General features: G+C 40.5%; 1 protein-coding gene across 1 annotated transcript; it reads left to right on the plus strand.

Annotated features, from left to right (window-relative positions):
* Positions 1-10,632: 10,632 nt before the first annotated feature.
* Positions 10,633-12,154, plus strand: LOC121992772 (anthocyanin 5-aromatic acyltransferase-like). Its single transcript, XM_042547335.1, has one exon. It carries the CDS (start codon positions 10,687-10,689, stop codon positions 12,007-12,009), a length of 1,323 nt encoding a protein of 440 aa, XP_042403269.1. The 5' UTR covers positions 10,633-10,686; the 3' UTR covers positions 12,010-12,154.
* Positions 12,155-17,649: the final 5,495 nt, after the last annotated feature.

Below are 17,649 nucleotides of genomic sequence, written 5' to 3' on the forward strand. Positions count from 1 at the left end.
TAGTAAGTTGACCTCGGGTTTTGTGTTTACTTTAGGAGGTAAAGTCATTACAATAGAGGAGTGATAAACATAGATGCTTTTCGGACTCCACCATGGAAGCTAAGTATGCGGCAGCCTCTGAGGCAGTCATAGAAGTTGTATGGCTCAGAGACTTCATGATAGACTTAGATGTGATTCCTGGTTTGCCCAAAATTATTACAATGTATTGTAATAATAAGTGGTGCAGTAGCAAACTCGAAGGAACCACGAGCACATAAGGCAAGTAAAGACATAGAGCGCAAGTATCACCCAATACGAGACATCGTATAACAAGGAGAAGTTGTTGTCGCCTAGATTATCAAATGATAACCGGAAGATTCTTTCACTAAGGCCCTTAAGGCAAGAGCTTTTGATGGACATGATGAAGGAATGAGAATCAGATGTATGGCAGCATTTATGGCAGCATAGTCTTTTAGTATAAGTGGGAGATTGTTAGAGTGTATACTAAAAGCCTAACTTTTTGTAAACTTTTATTATGAAATAAAGAATCACATTGGTCTAATGTCTACATTTATATGCTAAGTGTAGTTGTTCAATTAATTTATATTGTAGATAACATGGTGTGTGGTGTCACACATAGAAGATCATGTTATCAATTCTTTATAAATTATAAACAATAGCTCACGACTAAGATAGATAGAAACAAACCATTGGAATAGTCATAGTGTAATTTGGTATTAATTTATCTTGACTATAAAATTATACTAGTACACTATGAGTGTATTGAGTAGGACCATTTAAGGTAAGTTCTTTTTATACCTTTGTTATTATGGAAGCGTGTGCTCTTAATCATGATATAATAACAAGCATATATACTCAATATTCATTTCTTTAATTTATCAAAGGGTGTGATTTAGTTCGATAAATCAATATGCCCGATAAGTTGGGAAATGATATTATTTATATGGTGTGTTGTTGATTATAGAATGAAATTGTGCCCTAGTAATCTAGGTTGATGATGTCCCCTTGAGGAGCTCATAAGGATTGTCATGTAAACCCTGCAGGTGGACTTAGTCCAACATGACAATGAAGATGAGTGGTACTACTCTTGAAGCTAGATATTAATTAAGTGAGTTGTCAGTAACTCATTTAATTAGTGGGCATTCTATATCTTAAACACAGGGAGACTAACACACTCATGATAAGAAGGAGCCCATATAGTAATATGGGATTGGCGCGGTAGTTTAATAATAACTCTTTAGTGGAATGAGATATTATTGATGAACTCGAGTTGGGTATTTGGGGCGAACACGGGAAACTTAAGTTCATCGGGAGACCAAAACCAATTTCTCCTCTCGGTCCCTGTCATAGCCTCTTATTTATAAAGTCTTATACCCACCTATACCCACCTTCTTACCCATCCTTAGGTGGGCGGCCAAGCCAAGCTTGGAGCCCAAGCAAGGGCAGGCCAAGACATGGCTTGGATGGGTTAAAGTGTGGCCGGCCTAGCTTTAACACAAGCTTAGGTGGTCGACCACAATAAATTAAAAGGATTTTATTTTTTAAAAATCTTTTCTTATGTGGAAGCCATGGTTTTAAAAATGAGTTTAAAATTTAAATCTTTCCTTTTATAGTTTTCTACAAAAGATTAAGAGAAATGTTTGATATCTTTCCTTATTTGTAGTTAAAAGGAAGATTTTAATTTTTTATAAAACTTTCTTTTTTTATAACCATCCTCATGATTTTAAAAGAGAGTTTTAAAATTAAATCTTTCCTTTTATAGCTTTCTCCAAAAGATTAAGAGAAAGCTTTGATATCTTTCCTTATTTGTAGTTAAAAGGAAGATTTTAATTTTAGATAAAACATTCCTTTTTTAAATTATCCACATGTTTTAATAGAGATATTTTAATTTATAAAAGTTTCCTTTTATAACCAACCATGAAGAGAAGTTTTAAAAAGAGAAATTTTTATTTTAAAATTTTTGAAAACAAATTAGAAAGTTTTAATTTTGTGTTTAAAACTTTCCTTCCTTGGAGAATTTGATATGGCCGGCCACATCCATAGAAGAAAAGGAAATTTTTATCAATTAAATTTTCCTTCCATTGGCAAGGAAAATAAGGAAGTTTTTATTAAAACTTTCCTTATTTGCCAAGACCAAGGAATATAAAAGAGAGGGTAGAGGTGTCTCACCTCATAACAATATATGATTTAGTATTCCACTATTCTCTTCCTTGTGGTGGCCGACCCTCATCTTCTTCCTCTCCTCCTTTTCTTCTTCTTCGGTGGCCGACGTCATCAACTCTCAAGGAGCTTGTTGGTGGCCGGACTTTGCTTGAAGAAGAAGTAGAGAAAGGAGACTTTGTTTCTTAACATCCCTTGGAGCTTGGTTGGTGGCCAAAAGTTCTTCATCTCTTGAAGATTGGTGGTGGCCAAAACTTGCTTGGAGAAGAAGGAAGCTTGGGTGGATTCTCGTCTCGGTAGATCATCGCCCACACGACATCCGAGATAGGAAGAGGAATACAACAGAAGATCGTGAGGTCTATAAGCTACAAAAGGTATAACTAGTTATTAGTTTCCGTATCACAACTAGTTCATCTTTTTGTTTAGATCTTGAAATACCAAATACAAGAGGCTAATGATTCTAGGTTTTCGAATTTATGATTCGAGTTTGTGTTTCTTTTGTTTTTTTTGATCTTGTGATTCGATTGTTCTTAATGGTTAAACCTAGGGTTACTATAAGTGTTAGAGTGTATACTAAAATCCTAGCTTTTATAAACATTTATTTTTGAAATAAAAGAATCACATTGGTCAAATGTCTATATTTATTTGTTAAATATAGTTGTTCAATTAATTTATAAAGTAGATAACATGGTGTGTGGTGTCACACACAGAAGATCATGTCATCGGCTCTTTATAAATTATAAACAGTTGTTCGCGTAAGATGGAAAGGAACAAACCATTAGAATAGTCGTAGTGTAATTAAGTATTAGTTTATCTTGACTAATAAATTTCACTGGTACACTCTAAGTGTATTGAGTAGGACCATTTTAGGTAAGTTCTTTTTGTACTGACTAAATAAAAGAACCAGACCTTAGTTATTATGGAAGTGTGTGCTCTTAATCCTAATATAAAGACAAGCACATATATTTAATATTTATTTCTTTAACTTATCAAAGGGTGAGATTTAGCTCGATAAATCAATAGGCCCGATAAGTTGGGAAATGATATTACTTATAGTGTGTGTTGTTGTTTATAGAAGGAATCTGTGTCCTAGTTATCTAAGTTGAGAATGTCCCCAAGAGGACCTCTTAAGGATTGTCATGTTAAACCCTGCAGGTGGACTTAGTCCGACATGACAATGAAGTTGAGTGGTACTACTCTTGGAGCTACATATTAATTAAGTGAGTTGTCAGTAACTTACTTAATTAGTGGGCATTCGTTATCTTAAACACAGGGAGACTAACACACTCATGATAAGAAGGAGCCCATAATGTAATTTGGGATTGGTGCGGTAGTGCGATAATAACTCTCTAGTGGAATGAGTTATTATCGATGAGCTTGAGTTGTGTGTTTGGGGCGAACACGAGATACTTAAGCTCATCGGAAGGCCAAAACCAATTTCTCCTCTAGGTCCCTGTCGTAGCCTTATTAAAGCCTCAAGTCCATCCAAATGTAAGGCCCATCTTGGTGTCAAAGAAGGGGGCCGGTCCATTGCTTGGTGACCAAGCAATGGCCGACCACATCTCCTCTTAAAGGGCCGGCCACAATAATTCAAACAAGGAGGGGTGTTTTTGAATTTTTTAAAATCTTCTCTTTATAGAAAACTATAAATTTTAAAAGAGAGATTTTAATTTTAAAAACTTTCCTTATTTGAATTAGGTCACATGGTTTAATAGAGAGTTTTAAAAGTTTTAAAACTTCCTTTTTTAACCATCCTCATGGTTTTTAGAAAAAAAAAAGGAAGAGAAGTTTTAAAAATTAAAATTTTCTATTCATGTTAAAAAAGAAAATTTTTGAAGAGAAATTTTAAATTTTAAAATATGGTTTTAATTTTTAAAACTTTCCTTTTTAACATCCACTTTAGGAAAGAGAGCTTGTAAAATTTTATAAGAGAATTTCTTCTTGTAAAATTTTATAAAAAAAAAAGTATTTCTTCCTATAAGTGGTCGGCCACCCTTGCTTGGTGCCCAAGCAAGGGGTCGGCCAAGATTAAATCAAATCAACCATTGATTTGGTGATTGTGATCAAGAGGAAAGAAAATGAAAAATAAAAAGGAAAAAGGAAAAACTAGAGGAAGATTTTAATTTTTGTAAAAATTCTTCCCTTATTTGCCTTGGGCAAGTAATATAAAAGAAGGGGTGAGGAGGCCTCATGAGACACAATTCTTATTCTCTAGCTTGGTGGTTCTCTTGGTGTGGCCGACCCTCTCTTTTCTCCCTTTCCCTTTGCTCTCTTCTCCTTGGTGGTGGTGGTGGCCGGATTTTAGAGGAAGAGGAAGAAAGCTTTTGGGTGGTGTTCATCTTGGAGGATCGTCGCTCACACGACGTCCAAGGCGAGGCGAGGAATACGGCAGAAGATCTCGAGGTCATTAGCATATAAAGAGAAGGTATAATTAGCAATTATTTTCCGCATCATGCTAGTTATTTCTTTTTGTAAGAATTCCAAACACAAGAGACATTAGATCTAGTTTTTCGAATTTATTTTTCGAGTTTGTGTTTTCTTTGTTTTTTGAATTTGTGATTCGATTGTTCTTTTTGGTTAACCTAGAGTTATTTAAGGAAATTAAATATTAGCTTTCCTTAAAAGGCTTTGTCTAGGCGGTGGTGGTTGCTCCAATATCCAAGAAGGCCATGTGTCTCGTCATGCAGTCCTAGAAGCCAATTTTGGAAATTAATATTTAATGGAATTAATAACATAGGTGGATTTGAATCAACATTGTTAAGTTCCACTTGCGATTCAAATCTAAACCATTAAGAATAGATAAGTTAAAATTGGAATCAATGATATTAAGTTCCGTCTGTGATTCCGAATTTAACTTCTAAAGAACACAATAGGTTATTTAAGGAAAGGTTCGACACTTGTACAAAATTTTTGTACAGTGGAACCAGTATAATTTTCCTAGGACTAACCAATAATTGGTATCAAAGCTAGGGTTTGCCTCTGTGTGTTTTGGTTTTCAAATTAATTATGTACATATCATACATAATTTAGGCAGGATAATAGTAGGATGTGCTAACTTTGTGGTTGCAGACTCTAACTATTATGATATTTAGATATTGTGTGTGATTGGACCCTTGGACATGTCAAGGGTATTATTTTGTGTGCATGATTGTATGTATTAAATACAGCAGGAGCTGTATTATTTTTAGAGTTTTACTTTTTTGTTCGATCTAGAATATATGTACATTCCTTTATAGAATATAGGATCGATATATGTAAAATTCTATATTTATCGCGGATCGTATCTTTATGAGGCGTGGTGCTATTGGAGGACCAGCGGAATAAGAAGCAAGATAGATGCGACAACTCGACCCGATGGTGGTGACTAAAGATGGCAGCAGCTAGGGTTGAAGCATACTGAAGACAGTAATAGAAAATGCCATAATAGTTGGAAAATTAATTTCCAAATTTATTGCTTTTATTTACTGGGATGTTTATATGCATGTGATGTATGCTAGCATAGGTTAAAAATTCATCACCTTAAATAACTAAGTGGGAGAGGGATTAGTAAATAAATCCCACGGTTTCCATTACTGGTTTGTAAGTGATGCAAACTAACTTACGCGTTGGCTCTGAGTGCCTCCCTCCATATCGGAAGAGTTTGTTTGAGGATCACTAGATCAAACTTCCATTTTGGATGACTATAGGAAATTAATCAAGAGCGTGTGATCTTCCCCATCGGAAGGGGCACAATCTTATTAATGGACTAAGTGTCAAGTAATGGTATACACTTAGGCACGTCTAATAGTATCCTCCCCATCGGAGTCACTGCTATTATTTGTATGACCAAAGGAAAACCAACTATTAATTTGTCATAAAGATAGGTTGACAAGATAATAAAATTAAACCCCCCCTCTTACAAATGTTGAGATTTTGTATACGTCCACACTATCGTGACATACAATATTCATGGTGTTTGAGGTAATTTTATTTGTCATAAAGATAGGATGACAAGGTTATTAATGGGTATAACCCTCCTCTTACAAATGTTCAATTTTGTATACGTCCACACTATCGTGGCATGCAAAATTCACGGTGTTTGAGTTGTTGGTGAATTTAAATGATATTGTTTTGAGGAATCAATATTAGTTTAAATTCAAAGTTTTGACCAAATATTTGATCAGAGATAAACCAACTATTAATTTTATTTGTCATAAAGTCAAGTTGACGAGATAATAAAATTAATGGATAAAATCTCCTCTTTGATTTTGTATACGCCCACACTATCGTGACATACAAAATTCATGGGGATTTTAAGGTGTTAGTCTTGACCAAATATTTTTATGATTCTTAGGATTTAAAATGTTGGTCAATCCCCTAGCTGTTATACTATAGGATAGACTTAGTGGTCCCAATTATAATAATTAGAAATAAGACTTGGACATTAAGGTGGATTGTCTTCTTAGAACTAAGAACAATAAAGGTGTATTTTATTCATTAGTTATTACATGTTTAGTGGAGTTATCTACTAGTACCTGGTGTGTAGATACAGGAACCACTGATCATGTCTGCAATTTATTGCAGGGGTTCCAGGAAACCCGACAACTATATGAAGGGGAAATCACCGTCTATATGGGCACTACTGCAAAAGTAGCAGCTGTTGCAGTGGGAGATGTTTATCCTATGATAGGAATAAAAAGTGGATTTTGAGAAAAATTGTCTTTACATACCAAGTTTAGAAAGAACTTGATTTCAATTTCTAAACTATCAAAGAATAGATATTCTGTCTATTTTGATAACAAACTTGTTATCAAGAAAAATAGAGAAGTTATCTGTTCTGGTATGTTGGTTGACAATTTATAATCCAATAACTCCCACAATGCAATAAATGAAAATTAATAACGCATCTTCTAACTTTAAGAGAAAACAACCTTCGGAAATGAACCAATCATATTTTTGGGATCTAAGGCTAGGTTATATTAACTTGAGTAGGATTCAAAGGATTATAACTAATGAACTCTTGGGTCCATTGGTAGTGAAAATCTTTCCAACTTGCGAGTCTTACTTGGAAGGAAAAATAACCAAGAAGATTTTAAGTCTAAGGGGTATGGAGCCAAAGATATGTTGGAATTGGTTCATTCTAATTTATGCAGACCTTTGACTATCCAGGCAAGAGGTTGTTTCGAATATTTCGTTTCTTTTATAGATGACTATTCGAGATAAGGATATATTTACTTGACACGCCGCAAGTCTAAGTGCTTTGATTAGTACAAAGAGTATGAGGTTGATGCAGTGAAACGTCAAAAGTGAAAATATCAAGATACTATGGTGAGATCGTAGTAACGAGCACCTCTTAGGAGAGTTTAGGAGTCATTTATCAAAAGTTAGGATTCAATCCCAACTAACTGCGCCTGGTACACCCCAACAGAATGGTGTAGTAGAAAGAAGGTATAGGACTCTTATGGAAATGAGTAGATCGATGATGAGTTATTCAGAAAATTACCAAATTCGTTTTAAGGATATACTCTGGAAACGGGAGTGAACATAGTACCTTCTAAGTCAAAACTCTCTACTCCCATAGAATTGCAGAATAGGCGAAAGCCTAATCTAAAGCATATTCAGATTTGGGATAGGCCAGCACATGTGCTGAAGGGAGACACTGAGAAGTTGGACAAGAGTTCACTTGTTTGTGGGTTGTCCTAGAGAAACGAAAGTCGGTTTGTAGTCCTTAAAAATCAGAAGGTCATTGTAAGCACCAATGCCCGTTTTTTAGAAACAGACTATGTAATAAACTACAAACCCATAAGTAAATTTGTTCTTAAGAAAATAATAAAGGACACGTCTAATCTAGTACCAACTGTACAAGATGAAATATCACAAGAAACTGCAACACGTATCACAAATGATACACAACCACAGACAGTGCCTCGTCATAGTGGGAGGGTTGTGAGGCAACCTGAGAGATTCATGTTTTTGGGAGAGTATTGATCCCGGGTAAACATGAACCTGATTCCCGGACATATGACGAAGCACTCCAAGATAAAGATGCAGCATCTTTGCAAAGTGCAATGAATACAGAATTAGAATATATGTATTCTAATAAAGTCTGGGAGCTTGTAGAATCACCAAATGGTGTAAAAGCCATTGAGTGAAAATAGGTCTACAATAGGAAAAGAGGATAGACGGGAAGGTGGAAACTTTCAAAGCAAGGCTTGTTGAAAAAGGAAACTTTTTCACCGGTAGTCATGCTTAAGTCAATCCAGATTCTTTTATCTATTATGAGATTTGGCAAGTGGATGTCAAGACAGCTTTCCTTAATGGAAGTCTTGAAGAAAGCATCCATATAAAGCTTATGTTATGATGATGCCATGTCTAAGTTGTTATGCCTGCTCATGCTATGTTGATATACAAGTCTATGCTTAAGCTTATGTTATGAATTTGCACGTAAGTTTATGTTCATGTTCTTCGTATGTATGATTATCATACCTTAAAGTGATAATGATAAAGATTTAATAAGGATATTGTGAGGGAAAATGCTCTAGAGGGACCCCGTTTATAAGATAAGGCTCCAAAGGGAGCCCAATATCGAGTAAGTTGACTGTGACAAAATGATTATGATAATGATTTATGGGAATACTGTGAGGGAGAAGGCCCCAGAGGGACCCTGTTTACGAGCCAAGGCCCCAGAGGGAGCCCAACACCAGATTTCTATAGGTCATGACCTAGTAACAAAAGGGTTGCTAGAGACCCCGCCAACTATAGGCCAAGACACAGTAACAGAAAAGTGGTTGTTGATGTCCCGTCGCCTGGTATCATGATTTTACAGCTGAGATTGATCAATTGACCATAAGATGATAATTAGTCACTTTCAACGATCCTTACCTTAAAAAGATTTTATGATAAATTATGCTTATGTACATGCTCATGATTATGTCTGTTCGTATGCTTATGTTTATGCTTATGTACATGCTCATGATTATGGTTATTCATATACTTATGTTTATGCTTATGTTATGCTTATATATATGCTCATGATTATGTCTGTTCGTATGCTTATGTTTATACTTATGTACATGTTCATGATTATGGTTATTCATATACTTATGTTTATGCTTATGTTATGCTTATATATATGCTCATGATTATATCTGTTCGTATGCTTATGTTTATGCTTATGTTATTCTTATATACATGCTCATAATTATATTTATTCATATGCTTATGTTTATGCTTATATACATACTAATGATTATGTCTGTTCATATGCTTATGTTATGTTGATGTATATGCTCATGATTATGTCTGCTCGTATGCTTATATTTATGGCCTCATACTTATGTCAATGCCTATGCATACGTTCGTGGTATGTTAGTAGGAAGGTCCCTAGTTACCTAGAACATGGTTTCCCTTAGTACATTAGATTATAGGGGCTAACTGTTGCATGACATGATTTTGAATATGCTTAATCTCTTGACTCATAGATTTTAACCTTTCTTTTTCGAATAATGAAACAAATAAGACAAGAGACATTGACCAGTGAGTCAGCTCGAAACAATGGCAGTACAATCCGAAGACCTTCTAGTTTAATTTTCGCATTTAGCTATGTTATTTTTTGAACCGTCTATGTAATTTTATTTGAACTAAGAAATCGCTATGGAAATATGAGCAAGTGGCATCCGTAGTTACATTTATGAATTGAAAAAAAAAACAAAGGAAAAACTAAGGACGTTACAATCTAATTCCGGGTTGAACTCCCTGATTGATGATGTTTGCTAACGATGTCGAACATGGAAGAGTTCTCGGGAATCATTCATCACATGAACCAACTAAGATTTTATGGATAATCTTGGATGGATAACCAAAGTTATCAACGATAATCTTTGATCTAACACACCCTAAAAGTATTTTAAAATTACCTTACTTCATAAATTTGAAAATTTTCACCCTAACAAAGTATTTTAAACCTAAAACTCTCCAAATTGAGAATCTAAGTTCACGAATGAAATGTTAAAGTATTTTGAATTTAATAGTCATCTTTCATAATCATTTTAGATAGTTTCAGCCCACCAAGGTTGCAAAACACCTAAATGCTCTAAAAATATTCTAAATTGATCATCTAAAAAACCAAGGACGCTTTATTTGTAATATTTTAACTCATTGATGATTTTGATTAACACTATGGACAATTTAAGCTCATTAAAGTATTTTGGGCAAAAATATATTGATGACTCAAAAGCCTCCAAATTAGCTAGTTGGTGAGTATTCTAGATTCTTCATTTGTGACCTCACATTATCAATCCAGAAGGTTTTAGCCCATCAAGAAATTTTAACCAAACCATCGTTATAAGAGAAAAATCTTTGGGGATTTTTCCATTTAAAATTTATAAGTGGATATTTGTACAAGAGAAAAAGGCATTTAGATTAATTAAATTTGATATTTTTTTAAGGACCATGCGATTTTTTTAATTGATAAATTAAATGATATATAACCAGACCAGACCTGACCGTCCACACACGCCAACGGCCAGCCCCAAGGCAACGCCACCCATGGCCAAACTACCAGAGCTCCGAGTTCTCGAGCGATCCCGCGTCGCTCCGCCGCCGGGATCGGTCGGCGAAACCACTCTACCCCTCACGTTCTTCGACTCCATCTGGTTGCGCGGAGGATCCGTGGAACGAGTCTTCTTCTACTGCCTCCCCCACTCCACCTCCCACTTCGTCACCTCCATCCTCCCCGACCTCAAGTCCTCCCTCTCCCTCGTTCTCCGACACTTCTACCCCCTCGCCGGAAATATCCGCCGGTCCCCTAGAGATCCCGACGGCAACCAATACGAGATCCACTACGCGGAGGGAGACGGTGTCACGCTCAACGTCGCGGAGTCCGACGACGACTTCGACCAAGTATCCGGCAACCATGCACGCGACCTCAACAGGATCCTTCCATTGCTTCCGCAGCTCCGTAACAGAGGCCCCGGCGAAGGATTCGCCGCTATGGCCCTGCAGGTGACCATCTTCCCGGACAGAGGCGTGGCCATCGGTGTCTCGATTCACCACGCCGCCTGCGGCGGATCCAGCTCCACCCAATTCATGTTGTCGTGGGCTTCCACGTACGCGCTGTCGGAGGACACGGTGGTCGGAGAGCCTCCGGTCATTGACCGGAGCTTGGTCTCCGATCCCCGGGGCTTGTACTCAATTTTCTACGGGAACTACGACGAGAGCGACAAGTGGATGGATTACCCTGTTCTATCAGACACCGTCCTCGCCTCCTTCACGCTCAAAAAGGATCAAATCCAACGCCTGAAGGAATTGGTTTCCATCTCGCGTTGCTCCACGATCGTGGTGACCTACGCTTATATTTGGTCCTGCCTCACCAAATCACTAGAAATCCACAAAGGCGGCGCCGACGGCGACAGAGTGGCCCACTTATTGTTCGCCGCCGACTGTAAGGCGAGGCTGCGTCCGCCGCTGCCGGAGACGTACTTCGGGAACTGCCTCGCCCCCTGCTTCGTGGACCTGAAGGTCAGCGAGCTCATCGGAGAAGAAGGAGTGGTGGTGGCGGCGAGAGCGATCGCCGATGCCATAAAAGTATTCGTGGAAGATCCTCTGCGAGAAGCAGAGACATGGCTGGCGAGTGTCGAATCTATAGTAAACGAGCAACCCCTCTCCGTCGCTGGGTCACCCAAGTTTCATGTCTACGGCACGGACTTCGGTTGGGGGCGGCCAAAGAAGGTGGAGATAACTTCGATCGCGAGGACGGGAGCCGTATCGGTGGCGGAGAGCAGGGATGAGGACGGCGGAGTGGAGATCGGAGTCGTACTGCCGAAGCCTAACATGGAACAGTTCGAGACGCAATTCAACTGTCAATTCTAAGCTTCCAATATAAAAAACGAACTACATTCTGGAATAATTATCAGATTTGATGTCTGAAAGGTATCGTCGAATTCTCCGTTAAGATCCTACCTATATAATAAAATTCTATTGAAATAGTCTATTATCTGGATCGTACTTTGTGCCATGGAACCTTAGCAATTTTGCCCAGCGCCCACCTAATTTTTAGTTATTCTCATATTTGATATTACTCTCTCGAACTTGATAGTTTAGAGATAACTTTTTGACGGCAAAATTATTTTAACTGTAGTAATTTTCATTAAAACTATAATAATAAAATTTAATAATAGCAGTTTTAATGTCAGAGTTATAATATGATGGTAAAAAGTGGGACTGATTTCCTTGACAATTGGAGTTCAAATTTAACTGGCAAATATACATCATACACATGCATTAGGCATTAATATTTTTTGACAAGCAATTCGCTTGAACAAGAAAAAATATAGTGACTTCTTTAAATAATTGGGAGGAAGCTTTTTCCCCATTGCCAAGAAGTGGTCCCATAATGGAACCACTTCTTCATCAATTTTTTTTTTTTTCTTTCAATTAGAACTTAGTTTTAAATTAGGAAAAAAATATATATGATTTGAAGATTTAAAAAATATGGGATCATGAAATTTCATGTTAGTAATTTATAAATTTAAATTTTATAAAAATTTAATGATGTATAATATAAAATATGGAAGAGAAATAAAAATTATATATAGTGAAAAGTGTAAGATCTATTAAGGAGTTATTGAGAGGTTTTTTGATAATGGAAAGATATATGAAATTTTTAACTTTTGATATGATATAGATATGATAATAAAAAGGTTTTCAATGTATTCTTACCACTATAGATGCCCTAAAAAACAATCCATGCATCAAATACTTCCGAAATTATTAAACAAAGGCGGATAATTAGTCGAGTCGAATTCTGTTCCTCATAGATATATTAAACAAAGGAAGGCAGATGCAGCACGGTTGTAGGACGAGCCTCACCGTCGCACGTCTCTGTACCGTTCGGATATTTTTAATATAAATTATTAATAATAAATATTAAATATCATTTGTATTAGCAAGCATGTAATCTTCCAACAACGCAAGAGATTATTACAAATTCTAAAAACTAAAACGGGCCACCGTCCACGTCATCCTCTAAGATATGATTCATTTTTAAACTAAAATATTGATTGATCGACTAAAAAAGTTGGTAGAAGAGAATTGGTTGTTTTGCCTATTCAAGAGAAGAAGTGATGGGGATAGGAATAAGACAACCACTAAGTATTTTATAGAAAAGAAATGATAAAGTTTTATGTAATTTTCATCTTTTCAAATGTTTTTTATTAACTACTCATGAACAACAACACACACCAAAGTGTCCATAAACCACTTGATTATGATCCTCTTCTAGGTTTATTGAAGATTATAATTTGACTCAGGATAGATGGTCAAAAGCCATCGACAGTAGATAAGTGGGTAAATTGTCAAGTACCGAGTAGAATCAGCCTTCGGACGACTTTCAATCACCTATCCTAATATAAACTATAATTTAAAAGGAGATGAATCAAAACAAAAAAATTACAACTAATTATTTCCGAATCGCTACCAGGCCTCAAGTGGCTGTTGCTATTTTAGCTCTACAGCCTACACCTGGGGCAAAATCTGTACAAGTTGGTAACTCTGTGGAGAGGACATGCAATCTTTCAAGTTAGAAAAGATGACAATGCATTATTTTTCCGCCTTAGCCAGAAACAGCATTAGTTTCAAACCCCACAAGAAAAGTAGAAACTATATTATCTGAAAGAGTAGAATTTTTCAATCTACCATCATCTAGAGCTCCTGAGTTGGGCATCAGAACGAGTCTCGGAGGTCCCTGACTTGGCCGGAATCATTGATAATTCCTTTACACGTTGCAAGAGGCACTCCGGCACCGTCTGTGACACCTGTCTCTAATATTCATGTAAAAATCATTAGATGAAGAAAAAAATAAGATAAAAAATAATGATTTAATCTTTATTTAATAGATTTATTTATATAAATTATCTAAATAATAATAGAAAAAAATTAAATATGACATATTTATAAGTATAGTAATAAATATAATAGATTTGGAAGATTGTGATGTCGATCTTGATTGTAATATCAAATATAATTGATCCGGTCCGGAAGCTGAGTCAGACGGACCGTCGGATGAGGTGGATGAGATGTTGACGAAGTCGCGGTGTCCCGGAGGGGGTGTGCTGAGATGGCTCCCGTGTTGACCAAGTCTTCAAAAGTCCTCTGGTCAACGCTACCTGCAGCCAGCGACCGGGTTAACCCGGCCCCCGGTACCCCGATACTCGAGACAGATCCAACGAATATATGAGTACAAGACTAAGTCATGAAATAATGAAAATGCATATGAAATATGAACGAGGAATGTACCCTGGCCCAGGGGGGAGCCCTCGGATGGGACGCGGATAGAATTGTCACGACCCGGAAGAGTAGCTGATTCTGATCAGGCCGTAGAGCTGGATCTGACGACGCGGAGCTGGACGCGGCACGGAACCAGGAGACGAGTTGCAGGTCGGGATAAAAACACCAGCACGTAGGTCGGGAGGTACTAGCGACACGCAGACCGGGACATGAAATCAGCACACAGACTGGGAAATGAGACCGGCACGTAGGCCGAGAAACGAGCTCGGCACGTAGGCCGAGATGAAGCACCGGCACGCAGACCGGGAGGTACTAAGGCATGCAGGCCTGGACACGAGAGCGACACACAGGCCGGGAAATAAGACCGGCACGCAGGCTGGGAAACGATATTGGCACGCGGGCCGGGATAACAACACACCAACAAGAGTAGCACATAGGTCGGAACGCGGTGAACAAGCCAGATCAGCACTAAGTCGGAGCACAATAACGGCACGAAGACCGGGACACCAAGCGGCACGAAAGTCGGGAACACCATAGTGACACGCATATCAGAAGCATACGACGACGAGGATTCTCAAAGGTGGCAACACTCATCCATCGTGTAGAGGGGGCAGCGGCTACGACGCGAACAGGTCGATAGTGCCGGCACGGCGAAGGGGGACATGGACCGGCGTGCCCTGTGCCGGTAGTGGCGCGAGTCCCGCGTCGTTGGCCGGGGAGAGGAGAGAAGACTGTTGGCCACCTCTTTGGTCATGGCAGCGTGGAAAAGAGGGGGTGGGGGCGGCTAGCAGTTGCTGCCGGCGAGGAGACTGGCGGCGTCGCGAGGAGAAGAGTCTAGCGGCGGTGTAGCGAGGAGTAGGGCAGGGAGAAGGAGGAGAAAATGAGGCGAGGCTGTGGCCGGCGTCAACGTCACGAGGAGAAGAGGAAGAGTCGTGGCTGGCGGCGTCGTGATGAGGAAGAAGAAGAGGTCGTACTGTGGCCAGAGGTTGATGAGGAGGAGAACAGCTGCTGGCTGTCCTCAGCATCGGCGAGAAGGTGAGCGTGAGGGAGAGAAGCTGGGGTGTCGTAAAGAGGAGAAGGAAAGGAAGAGGGTTGGCAGCCGGCCTCGGCTCCGACGAGGAGCGTGGGGAGAAGAAGAAGAGCGGTATCCAGTCCGGCGACGGCTCTACAAGGAGGAGACGAAAGGGGCGAGGTGGAGACCGACGGCCGGTGTCGGCGCCGGCGAGGAGTGTGAGAGGAAGGAGATGTTCCTAGCGGCTGAAGCGGAAAAACCCCCGAACCCCCTTCACATGCTACAGTGCATCCTCGCTTAAAGCCCTAGTTAGCGAAAAGACCTAAATATCCTCCTTCTTTCCCCTTATTTCTTCTCTACCCCCCCCCCCCCCCCTCTCATATCCGTATCACAAGCCTCCCCCTCAAGTCTAGTCGAAGGAGGCGCAATTCCGACTGACTAGACCCATCCGAACAAAAAACAGAATCGCTACTGAATGCAGAGTCATATCGCAGGTCTGTCATATAACGTCGAACGAGTAGCTGTGCCAATGTTAAGCATGTGACTCAAACAGAATCAAGCGAGCGACGAGAAATAATTCGAAATGCACGACAAGCAAACGATCGATCAAATGCTGAGGGAGACCGAGTGATATCGCGAAGATGCTCGGACGAGGCCGAGCAGAGCGATCGAGCGATTACTGAGCGAGGCGAGAGGCGATGGACGAGCGATGTTGAATGCACGACCGAGAAAATGTCGTCCAAATAAATCGTGACCAGGACGAGTAAAAATCGTAAGTGCGACCGGGAAAGTGTCGATCGAGTGAGTGCCGACCGAGCGAGCGCCGAATGAGCGAGTGTCGACTGAGCGAGTGCCGACCGAGCGAGTGTCGACCGAGCGAGTGTCGACCGAGCTAGTGCCGACCGAGCTAGTGCCGACCGAGCGAGCGCCGACCAAGCGACAATAAATCGCGGTCTGGCAATGAAGAGAAGGATAGACGCGCAAATTCGAGCGCGCGACCGAGCGAGTGCCGAGCAGAGCGGTGAAACATGCACGATGAGTGCCAAGCAGAGCGGCGAAGCGTGCACGATGAGTGTCGAGCAGAGCGGCAAGTGAAGCGATGAATGCCGACCAAGCAACAGCAGTGAGCGGAACGTGGGAGCTGAGTGTCGGGCAGAGCGGCGAAGCGTGCACGATGAGTGCCAAGCAGAGAGGCGAAGCGTCCACGATGAGTGTCGAGCAGAGCAGCGAATGAAGCGATGAATGCCGACCGAGCAACAGCGAAACACAAGTAATAAGCGCCGAGCAGAGCGGCGAGTGAAGCGGTGAGCGCCGATCGGGCCATAGCAATGAGCGAATCGCGGATGATAAGTGCTAAGCAGAGCGGCGAGTGAACCAGTGAGCACCGATCGGGCTATAGCGATGAGCGAAACGTGGATGATAAGTGCTAAGCAGAGCGACGAGTGAACCGGTGAGCGCCGATCGGGCAATAGCGATGAGTGAAACGCGGATGATGAATGCCGACCGAGCAACAGCAGTGAGCGGAACGTGGGAGCTGAGTGTCGGGCAGAGCGGCGAGTAAAGCGAGTATGACGAGTATCATGCAGAGCTGCGAGTGAGTGATGAGCGCCGACCGAGAGGTCGTTGGGCGTGTGAGCATGCTCACTTGTAACTCGCACTGGGGCGAGAGTCTGGGACAACCGACCGAGCAGCTCGGTCGTTGGGCGTGAAAGCAGAGCTCACTTATAACTCGCACTGGGGCGAGAGTCTGGGACAGCCGACCGAGCAGCTCGGTCGTTAGGCGTGAGAGCATGTTCACTTATAACTCGCACTGGGGCGAGAGTCTGGGACAGCCGACCGAGCAGCTCGGTCGTTGGGCGTGAGAGCATGCTCACTTATAACTCGCACTGGGGCGAGAGTCTGGAACAGCCGACCGAGCAGCTCGGTCGTTGGGCGTGAGAGCATGCTCACTTATAACTCGCACTAGGGCGAGAGTCTGGGACAGCCGACCGAGCAGCTCGGCCGTTGGGCGTGAGAGCAGAGCTCACTTATAACTCGCACTAGGGCGAGAGTCTGGGATAGCCGACCGAGCAGCTCGGTCGTTGGGGGGTTACGCGTGAGAGCAATGCTCACTTATAACTCGCACTGGGGCAAGAGTCTAGAATCCCGACTGGGAGGTGATATGGAGGCTTGACCAGTACTTGATCTGGAGACCTGGCCAAGAATTGATATGA

Source organism: Zingiber officinale, chromosome 6B (assembly GCF_018446385.1).
Source record: "Zingiber officinale cultivar Zhangliang chromosome 6B, Zo_v1.1, whole genome shotgun sequence".
NCBI classification, from domain to species: Eukaryota; Viridiplantae; Streptophyta; class Magnoliopsida; order Zingiberales; family Zingiberaceae; genus Zingiber; species Zingiber officinale.

What these genes read in the sequence shown, in the direction of transcription:
- LOC121992772 (XM_042547335.1), top strand. Translation starts at nt 10,687, where the DNA reads ATGGCCAAACTACCAGAGCTCCGAGTTCTCGAGCGATCCCGCGTCGCT.